The 10,869-nt window shown below is 56.4% G+C and overlaps 1 protein-coding gene across 1 annotated transcript in view; it reads left to right on the forward strand.

Moving 5' to 3' along the window:
* Nucleotides 1–10,322, forward strand: part of SSU72 (SSU72 RNA polymerase II CTD phosphatase homolog (S. cerevisiae)) — a 24,859-nt gene extending 14,537 nt beyond the window's left edge. Inside the window, exons 3-5 of the mRNA XM_010849998.1 lie at nt 7,531–7,670; nt 8,443–8,561; nt 9,807–10,322. Coding sequence (XP_010848300.1) covers nt 7,531–7,670; nt 8,443–8,561; nt 9,807–9,908 — 361 coding nt within the window. The 3' untranslated portion in view covers nt 9,909–10,322. The remainder of the gene's footprint in view (nt 1–7,530; nt 7,671–8,442; nt 8,562–9,806) is intronic.
* The last annotated feature ends 547 nt before the right edge of the window (nt 10,323–10,869 follow it).

Consider the following 10,869-nt stretch of genomic DNA (forward strand, 5'->3'; position numbering starts at 1 on the left):
GACTCAGCCACAGGAGCTGCAGCCTGGCTCTGCTGCCCCAGCCCCGAGGCCCAAGGGAGACCCTCGTGCTGCTGCTCAGCGCTTTTCTGTGAAGAGATGGACTGGGTGCCATGGGGAAAGGGTGCTTCCTGCATCCACAGCAGGTGAGGGTGATCAGGGCTCTCTGGGGGGAGGGGGTGCAGTCAGCCTCTGGTCCCCTCCCAGTGGCATTTGCATCTGGAGTCTGAACTCCAGGTAACCTGTGACCAGCGTTGGAGGGCTAGCTGGCTGGGAATCCTGGTGAGCTATGACGGGTATGAGGTGGGGGCTGGGTAGGCATCAGCAGTGTGTTCTACCCTCCACCCTGGGGCTGGGCCTGGGCCTGGCTGCAAGGAGCAGGAGGAGAGGGCTGGATGGGCATGCTGAGGGTGGGTGTGGGTCTAGGCCCCAGCACTGTGTGGACACAGTGGACATGGCTTCCTCTGACCTTGGTGGGGGCAGAGTCTGCTGATGAATCCCTGAGCTGGGATGCTGGTGTAGCTATGTCCACTCCAGAACTGACCCCTTCTCAAGGTGATGTGGACTGGAGGAGAGAGCACGCGTGAGGTCTCAGGCCAGAGCTGTGTTGCCAGCAGGTGCTCCCCTCACCGGCCCCACATTCCCTGTCCACAGGTGAACCTGCACCTTCCCAGCGCCATCCTCTCAAGTGAGGGACCTGTCCAGGGTATCTTTGGAGCACGTGTCCACTCTGGTAGCGGGTGGAGGTCGAGGGGTGTCACAGGTGCTCTTGGGGAGGGCCTTTCCCTGGCATGGAACCTGTATCTCCCTGGCTCATGTTCAGGGGCATAGCTACCCTGTCAGGACATGTGCTGTCACCGTGACCCCCAGAAAAAAAGAGCGGGAAACCTGTTGGGACAGGCTCTGCTGGGCCGCCTTTGGGTTAGGGTCCTGTAGGTACCAGGGGACACTGGGCAGCGCCTCTCCTCCCGTAGCCTCCTCTCAGCTTCTGTCCTGCCCTTGGGGCTCACAGCTCTTCCCTTGGCTGCGGTGTTTCCCAGACACCTCCAGACCCTGGCTGCTCCCACAGGTCCCCAAGGGGAGCCCTGTTGGGCAGGGGTCGGTTTGCAGTGATCACTGGCGTCTGGGACCAGCCCCCAACCGTCTTCTTATCCAGACAGTTAATTTTCTCATGCCGATTGCATTGTCTCGAGGGCCAAGCTCAACCCTCTCTGAGTGGGCTCAGTTGGGGACGTCTGGGTCAGGGGCCACCCTGGGCTTGGGGCTGTTTCTGCTTCAAACAGTAACTGGAATTTCAGTGAGGGAGGGGGTCATTTTATTTCTCCTGGAACTCAAAGTGTTTGGGGCAGATCTGCCTGGCACTGCTGGGAGGGTGGGCGGTGGTGGATGGGCAGAAGAGAGGCTCCCGGAGTGTCACCACATGCCCCCGCCCCTGCCCACTGTACAATGCTTGGGGTCTCTTCTGTTTTCGAACCATTCTGCATAGAAGTGATTTGATGTTTGTAGAGTTAATTTATCATTTGAGGATTTTTTTCTCAAAAAGTTTTAAAAAATAAGTTAGTTATTACTAAAATGCTCCAACCTAGGACTGAAGCTTTTACTTTTGTTTCGAGTTTAACATTCCTATGATGTTGCACACAGACAGCTGGGGACAGGTATGTGTCTATTTAAAACAAAACACTTAAGACTAAAGATACATTCCCCATTGTGTTTTTATTTATCCAGCCAATTTATTTTTTAAAAGTTCTATTTTCTTGAGCTTTTTCTCAAATGAATGTAGTCTTTTACCTGATTTGGATAGCAGTTGACCTTATTTAAAAGTCTACTGATACCAACTCTGGTTTAATGATATGCTTGTCACCTGCTCCTTTCAGGCTGACTTGAGAATGAGGCCCTGACCTTTGACCTCATGGATCCTTCCGGTTACACTGAGGGTCGCAGTTTGTGTTCTGGTGGCCCAGTTTTGTTTTTAACACCATTTGAGAGTGGAGGTGGGCGGGTGGCAATGTTTCCTTTGAAGAAGAGAGACGGTGGTTTCTCACCCCGCCAGGATCCATGTGGAGGTGGCCAGGTGCGTGGAGCCCCTCATGCTGTGCCCATCCAGGGAGCGCTGGGGGCAGTGCTGGTTGATCAGACCCCCACCTGTGAGCCCAGGCCAAGTTCCAGGTGTGTGTGTGTGTGTGTCTCTGTGTGCAGGGGATGGGGACAACCGTGCCCTGGAGCCCAGGCCTGTGAATAGTGTGGTGCAGCTGGTTACGTGTAGGACACGATTACAAATGAAATGTATTTGCTGGTTTCCAGTCCATTCTTTACTGACTTTGGCCCAACCACAGCAGCTGTGCTGCCAAGTTGCAGTTTGGGGAGTTGTGGCCGGGTCTCTGCTTCTGTCTATCCTGCCCTTTCCCGGCTGCCTGTAGCCCCGCCAGCCCAGGCCCAGTCCCCTTGGGTGGTCCCCTCTGGTCCCTGCAGCCTTCAGCTGTTGGGAGCACTCTCTCTGTCCAAGAGGTGTGCTTTTCTGATTTTTATCCTTTCTGTACATAATACGTGTGACACAGGTGTAATGGCACAGTTACACTTCCCGTGTTGCCCTGTGCTGTCCTCCGGGGTGTCCTGTTTGCAGCACGTGGGTTTGAGACACCCATTGTGATCTGAAGTCTTCTATCTGGGGACGTGGCTGTTTAACAAGCATGTGGTTGTCACAAATGGTCCCGTGGAGACAAGGTTGGGCCCAGCCTGCCCTCTGGTGGCCAGCACCTGTGCTTCTTGGGTTTGTGCTTTTTTACAGGGCCTTACCAGGCCAGTGGCTTTGACACAAAACCCTGGGGTTGTTGTGACAGCAGATTGTAAGTGGCATGGGGAAGCCATGGGCAAGGGTTGGCCCTGTGCAGCCTCGGCGCTCATCCAAAGTGAAGGTGGCAAGGTTGTCGCTATGTTATGAGGCTAAAATTTGAGTGAAGTGATTGAATTGTTCCCAGATGGAGGCCCATTTCCCTACTGAGCTGCCCATCCCTCCGTGCCTGGAGGCTTCATGCGCAGGGAGGGGGCTCCTAGCTGCCTCCCTCAGGACTGGAAGGGGTCTGAGGGTAATCTTGACCCTCTTGAATCAGCAGAGAAAAGAGCAGGGCAGCTGACCAGGGCTCCAGACAGCTGGACTTGGAGTTGGGAGGTTACTGTGGGCTTCCAGGGGTGCAAGGTCCTGCTGACCTTGGTGCTATGCTTGGCCCAGCAGGGTTTGCAGAAGCCTCAGCTCTTGCCCAGGGTGTGGCCAGCCAGTTGTCACCTGTCCGGGGCAGCGAGTGCCTGAGCTTCGCAGCTGGGGGCTGGTCCCTGCCTTCGAGTACCTTCCCCAGAAGCATTGGGCCCCTGCATGAGGGGTTTTGCAGCTTCCATTCCTGTTGGAATGAGCTCAGAACTGGAACTCGAGTCAGGTAGGAGGATGCCTGAGCAGAGTGTCCTCTGCGGGCGCAGCCCACCTGGCAAGCCCAGCCAAAGGATCCAGGTTTACATCCCAAGCTCAGCCCTGAAACAGGAAATGACAGGCTTGGCCTCATGGTGTGCAGGTGCAGAGGTCCTGACGTAGGTGGGCCAGGATGTCCTCGGGTTCTGACGGGTCAGTGTCCGGGGCGCAGCTTGGACAAGGGTATCCTCTCTTGGCAAAACTCCCATGGTGGTTAGACCGAGACATCCTTTCTTGGTGAAGCTCCTGTCATGGTAGACTAGGGCCTGCCTGAGTCACCACGCCTGCCCGATCCGAGAGTCCCCAGTGCGTGGTCAGAGCTGGGCTCCAGAGCCTGCTTGTGGAGAGTGAACATGGGTGGTGGTGGACAATATTGTCCTGAAGCCTCTTTCCAACAGGTGTGGAGCTGCACCGCCCTGGCTCTGCTCCCTCCTTCTCAGGGTTCTGTCTCTTCCCAGAGACCCTGCTTCTCTTCTCAGTGTTCTGAGCTCCGCTTTTCCTGGGTTTGTCTCCATCTCGTGTACTGGGCAATATTTGCAGGAATCCAGACTGAGCTGTCTCACCTTCTGGGAAGTGTTTCTGTCCCCAGGGAAGCCAGACCCTGGTGGGCCTCTGGGCTGAGTGGGGACATGGGGTCTGGGCTCCACTGTTAAACCCATACCCTTCAGGGGAGCATCTGACCCCGGTTCTTCCGGTGTGTCTGCCCTCCCTGGAATCCCTTTGTCTGACTTGCGCATCTGGCTTGGAGAGTTCCATGGACTGCGGAGTCTGGTGGGCTACAGTCCATGGGGTCACAAAGAGTTGGACACAGCTGAACAGCTAACACTTTTCCACTTTGGCTTATCTGCCCCCTCCGCCCTCAGCTATCTGCCTTCACGGGTACATCTCTGCTTGGACCCCAGGCTCCCGGCCTGGGCTGTGTGCCAGGGCCCTGCTCTGTGTCTACCCAGCCCCTTCGGCTCACCCTCCTGGGCCCTCGTCTGATGGGCACCTCTGTACAGCTGAGTCGACCCCCACCTGCTCCTGGGGAGGCAGGAGCAGCCACGTGCTTGCACTCCACAGGGTCGGCTGCCTCACTGCTGAGGGCTCAGTAAGGCCCTGCCCGTGGGTGCCCGTCTGTCATGGTTGCCAGGTGAATTGTTGAGGCCCGTTTCTCTGAGAATCGCTGTTGAGGCACATGTTCAACTGAACCTGTTTGTGAGCCAAGGACACCTGTGTAAGGGCCAAACCTCACTCTGAAAAGCTACCTTGACCTAGAACAGGCCGGAGGCCCTTGGGTGTTCCAGTCATGAGCAGGTGCAGCTCCCCTAGCAGGCGGCCTTCAGGCCAGCCCATGGTGCCCACGGGTGTGTCTCCAGCTCATTGGTGTGCCTGCCTTTTGCTCTGGAACTTTGGAGGTGAGCCACCCTGTACCTGCTGTGTTCTATTGCACTGTCAGGACAGTCCCTGAGGACCCCATCCTGAACCAGGCGCTCTCCCGTGGGTTGCTTCAGTGACCCATGGTTGCTCATGGAGAAGCTGCTGAAGAGCACATCTCCTCTGACAGTAGGGTGTGTGTCTTTCAATGGCTGAGACGCCCGAGTGTCTCAGAACCACCCTCTGTGCTTCACTTGGCAGGAGGCAGACCCTCCTGTCTTCCCCAGGACCTCCCCGCCCCACTGCCCCGAGATGCTGCCAGTCACACAGCAGGGGAGGCGCCCCAGCCATCCTTCACCAGCCCCAGGTGAGAGTAGTTGGGATGCACTGTCTGCAGGCCAAGGGGCTGGGGATGCATGGCCGCCACCTCAGGACTGGAGCTGGAGAGGGGGTAGGAGCCTGGATGCTGCATTCTCTGCCTGCACCCACCAGGACCTCCGTTCACCTGGATTGGACTTTTGAGCCTGCTTGGACTTCCCTCATATCTCAGTTGGTAAAAAATCCACCTGTAATGTGGGAGACCTGTGTTCGATCCCTGGATTGGGAAGATCCCCTGGAGAAGGGAAAGTCTACCCACTCCAGTATTCTGGCCTAGAGAAGAGGTCACAAAGAGTCGGACACAATTGAGCAACTTTCACTTTCACTTTCCACACTCATCAAGGGGTTAGTTTCTGACAAGTGTCTGGGCTCCAGGGGTGGCCCCAGCCAGCTTCCCTCCCTCAAGGAGGCTCCCTGCTGTGGCGGGTCACCTGGCCCTTGACCTACTGTGCTCAGCCAGGCTCATCATTGCACCTGGGCCCAGGGTCACCACTGGCCACCTGAGGATCCATGGGGGTAGTCCAAGGGGCCTAACATGTCCTTCCCTCCTGGTCGGACCCCAGATGGGTGGGCCTTCCCTCAGAAGCCAGACCCTAATAAACTCTTCATCTTGGTGGCAGATGACTCTCCCTGTCCTGTCCCCTACTTTTCCTGTCCCCCAAGGTATGAAGCAGGAGTTCAGTTGGGTCCCTGTGAATCCGGTGGTTTGCAGCTTCACCCTCAAGGGCTTTGAGCATATGCTGGCCTTGGTCCTGCCAAGCACGGCCTGGACCCTGCTTCTCAGATATTTGCTGGAGAATATCCCCAGAGGCCACCATTACCCCTCTCCTGTTGCACTGACCAGGGAGCGGGTTTGATCTCTCAACTCAGCCCTTTCTTAGTTACATCACCTGAATTTCATCTGTTGGGTCATCTCTGTGAATACCTGAGGGTCAAGGAAAGGAGGAGGGGCTTTGCAGGGCTGCTGGGAACCCTGATGCGCAGCTTCCTGAGTGCCTGGTGGCCTTCTTGTGGCTGTCACTGTGAGTCTCGGTGTACCCTGAAGCTGGGCTGTCTGGCAGCAAGTCTCAGCCAGCGTGGGGATATAGGTGCCTCCTCCACCAGCCTGACCCATGTAGGGCCTCCCTGGCCCATGTTCCACAGGACATGGATGCCAGGCTGGCCCATGTTCCCTGGACATGGGTGCCAGGCATCCAAAAGACTGGGTTCTGGGAAGGCCAACCTTGGTGTGGCAGCACAACTACAGCAGGCAGCCAGGGACGCAGGCCAGAGTGTGGTGCCACAGTCATTACACTCTTCTAGAAAATGGCCAGAGCCAAAAACATTCCCCCCCTGCCTGCTAACAGGTATCTTTTCAAGTAAAAACTCTAAATTGATGTTAAAAGCCATTTTCACCATCCAGGATGGTAGGAAATGTGTTTTGAGTAATATGAGCTTGTTTAAATAAACTATCTTAATTTAAAATCTGGGAAAGACAGTAAATGTACCACTCAGAGTTCCTAAATCAACTAATCTGTGTCCCTGAGTAGAGTGGGGGACATGCTTGTCCCACACTATCCGGAATGACCTTTAGAGACTACAGGCCCCATCTTTGGAGTGGTGAGCCCTCCCGTGGGGCCAGGGACACAGCCATCGGCCTTTGGGTGGGGCCGTGTGTGGATCCCTGGGGAGGCATCTCCAGCTTGGGGCCACCTACTTGGCACAGACCCTGACTGTGGGACCCATGTGTCCCATCCAATCTGCAACGGACCCGGGCCTGGGCCTCTTTGACTCTGCCCTCAGTTAACCCAAGGCTTCTCCCTCCTGGACACCCTTGCCACTGACGTGTCCTTTCTTGGATGGGTTTCTGGATCTCCTCACTGCGGTGACTGAGCCAGACTTGGGTATCCATGTGAGCTCAGTCTTTGCCGAAGGGCTGCGGTTCATTGCAGGCGTTGGCCAAGAAGCTGTAGGACAAAAGCAGCCATTAGGGACTTGACTTACTCACTTCCACTGCAGGGGGCAGGGGTTCGATCCATGATCTGGGGGACACAGAAGAGAAGGCTGTAGACACTTGCTCTGCTTCCTGGAAAGGTGTGAGTCTAAAGGCAGCCTGGTAGGCTGAGGGGCGTGTGTCCAGACACTAAGCTGGGGGCGCTCATCCCCATCTGACTTGTCTTCTGCGGGGACTGTAGCACATTCTGTGCGCCAACCTCCGATCCCCACCCCACACCTGCACCACCCTGATGCTCCTGCTGAGGAGGTGGCCCTGCCTGGGGTGCTGAGCTAGCTGGCTGGGGTGTGGGGCTGCTGCACTTAATGACAAGGGTCTTTATTGAAAGTTCCTTAATTCGAGTACTCAGCTATACGCAGAATGGCATTTTACACATGCTGGACAGAAATAAGAGGATCAAGCCCCGGCCAGAAAGGTTCCAGAACTGCAAAGACCTGTTTGACCTGATCCTCACCTGTGAAGAGCGAGTGTACGACCAGGTGGTGGAAGGTGAGCCAGCCCCAGGGCCAGACCCTGCACTGTGGAGCTAACCAAGGCCATGCCCTCCACCCTGCTGTGTATCCAGTGCTTCTGAGGCAGCCCAGCTCCTGTGGGCGGTCCCTGGTCCTGGCCCAGGGCTGATTAAGGATTCCTGGTGTGTCTGTCCCTAGAGGAGGGCATGGCAACCCACTCCAGTACTCTTGCCTGGAGAATCCCATGGATGAAGGAGCCCGGCGGACTACAGTCCATGGGGTCCTAAAGAGTCAGTGTGTCTGTGGGCTCCTGTGAGCAGGGGAAGTTGGGTGAGGCCACAGAGAGGTGGACAAAGGACCCTTGACCTTTGTGGGTCCTGGGAGGGGGATGGGGGCAGGAGATGGTGGCCTTCTGGGTAATTGCGTTCATCAGGGCAAAACCACCCCTGGTTGTGGCAGCATCATGTGTGTTAAGGGTCTTTTTGGCACGGAAAGAGCATGCATGGTGCAGAGGAACTGGGGCCTGGTCCTTTGCGAGTGAGGGCATTGTTACTGCCCCCTGCACCGTAGGCTGGTTGGTGTTTGTAAGTGTGATCAAGCTGCTAGGGGTCCCACTTGAGCACAAGCTTTCCTCCCAGCACAGCTGTGTTCGGCATGAGGCTCCGGGGTGGCAGGGAGTGTGCAGCCTGCTTAGATGCCTGATGTCGGTCCTTAATTGTAGTCCCCAGAGGCCAGGGCAGTTGGGTATCACAGACCCTCCTGTGCTCTGATTCTGAGGCCTCTGACTTCCGTCTTTCTGTCACGGTCAGATCTGAATTCCAGGGAGCAGGAGACCTGCCAGCCCGTGCACGTGATCAACGTGGACATCCAGGACAACCATGAGGAGGCCACGCTGGGGGCATTCCTCATCTGCGAGCTCTGCCAGTGTGTGAGTATCAGCCTGCCTGGGCCGCCTCCTGCACACCAGGGCTTCAGCAGAAAACTGACCAGCCACTCAGTTCATGTTCAGATTATTTCCAAAGGTTACAACCCAGAACTGCGGAGGTGCCCACAAGTATGAGGGTCAGCAAATTGGTTCTGGCTAGAGAATCCCCCTCTGAGTATTTTAGACTGATCAGTCGCAGTGGAGAGCACCGTACCCCGTGCTGGTTCCATGGACACAGGCCTCCTGCCAGGACTCCAACACCTACTGAAGCTTGGGAGCCCCAGAGATGGTGTTAAAGGGTGCTGGTCCTCTTCATCCTCTGGGCTTATCGTTCCAGACATCTGGCCCTCCGCAAGTGGCCGTGGACATCCTCCCTTGTGCAGGAAACCTCAGGTTCTTTCACGCCTGCTGTGTATCTGTGCTCAGAGCCAGACATTTCCTCTTAGTGGTGCAAAAGAACCCATCCAAGGAGAAACTGCTATGCTTTGTCATACCTTCACCCGCGGTTTCTGCATTTAGGCCAACTAACTGAGTGATTGGAAAATGAGGAAAACAAGTGGCTTAACCAAGAAATATAGAGACAGGCAGGTGTGAATGTGTTTGCTGTGTGAGGGGCCCAGGCCCCTGCTCTCTTGTTACTGTGCCCAGCGCAACTTCTGTTTCCAGTGTGTCACACAGTCCAGGGTGGCTGCTGAAGCTCCAGCCGTTGCACTTATGATCTGGCCATCATGCAAGAGAAAGGGCTGAAGGGGATGACGCATCCTAGAAATAGCACACGTGACACCCACCTGGGTCATGCTTGTGAGAGCTTGCAGAGGAGAGGTAGTGCTTACAGGCCGAGACTAGGGCACCAAGCTGCCTCGGCCTTAGGCCAGCCCCAGGCCACCCGAGGGCTGCCCCTGGTCACGCCGCCGCCTCCTCAGGCAGTGGTTCTCCACCAGGGGCCATCTCACCACGTCTGCACGCACAGTGGGCCTCAGCTGGGAGACACTAGTGGCAGCTGGCAGGGGGTGCACAGCGTGCTGCCCAACACCCTGCTGTGCACAGGATGGCCTTTGGGCTTCCTTGCGGGGAGACATGGGCAGGTTGGGTCTGCCATTTGTGGGGACAGCACAGCAGCGAGTGTCTAAAGTGCGTGTTCACCTGAGCTCTGAGGCTGGCCTCTGGCTGCTGCTGCTCTGTGTCCCTGTCCCTGGTGGGTTCCCCTCACAGGGCAGCAGCTCAAGGTGGGTCTCTTGTCCACTCCAGATCCAGCACACGGAGGACATGGAGAACGAGATCGACGAGCTGCTGCAGGAGTTCGAGGAGAAGAGCGGCAGGACCTTCCTGCACACTGTCTGCTTCTACTGAGCCCGCCTGGCGCCCGGCGGCCACCTGCCTGAAGCCATCTTTTTGAACTTCCTTTTGTTAATACTTTTTCCTCCCTGATATTTGTTTTTACCTGTAGGTATTCTGCCGGTGGACGGTAGCAGTACCCAATAAACTGTACATATGAAATGAGAAGATACATACATGCCAGATCACAAACAATCAAGTTTTTCCCATCTCACTTTCACGTAGGAGTGGGATCTCGATTATAGTTTTTCTTTAACTGAAAAAAAAAAAAGTTGATAGCACATGACCTCCAAGACATCCGCTTCTCACTGAGCATCCGTTTCCCGGCTCCCCTAACTGGCTGGAATGTACAAATCCCTGAATAAAGCAACAGGCTGTACTTTTTGGGAAAGAACCTGCCATTGTCCAATAAATAGATGTTGATGGTCATCTTGGCTTCATCCTGAGTTGCCTGGCCCCTCAGTCAGGGCCCTTGGACAGCAGTCCCAGGCATGTGGGTCACGGGGGTGTTCCCTGGCACCATCCAGAGGGCTTCCTGTTCATAAGCCCCTGCCCCAGGAGCTGGGACCACTGTCTGGTGAGCCCTCCTGATTTCTGCAGCAGTGGAAAACCTTAAGTCCTTGCAGGAAGCTGGGCAGGGAGTTGGGCGGGGGGAGTGGTCCTGCGTAGGCAGTGCTGTCCCTGGGCTGCAGATGACAGGTTGGCCCAGGGCCCCCTCCCCAACCCCCAGCATCATGGGGCAGCCAGATCAGGCCTCTGACCTTCCAGGTCGACCCCTAAGGACAGCTGAAGCTGAGGCTGGCCCTGACCCCCGCAACGGGGGATTCTTTGGCCTTTCTGGGCTCGGATGGCTCTGGAGTGATCTAGCTGGCAGCCGCCCTGCAGCCCCTCCACTAAAGGCAGCCTCTTGCCATAGTGGCTGGGGGCCGACCAGCCGGGCCGCAGCCCCCTACCCCCCCACCCCCGGCGGCGGGGG

Source organism: Bison bison, unplaced genomic scaffold (assembly GCF_000754665.1).
Source record: "Bison bison bison isolate TAMUID 2011002044 unplaced genomic scaffold, Bison_UMD1.0 scf7180017864289, whole genome shotgun sequence".
In the NCBI taxonomy this organism is placed as follows: Eukaryota; Metazoa; Chordata; class Mammalia; order Artiodactyla; family Bovidae; genus Bison; species Bison bison.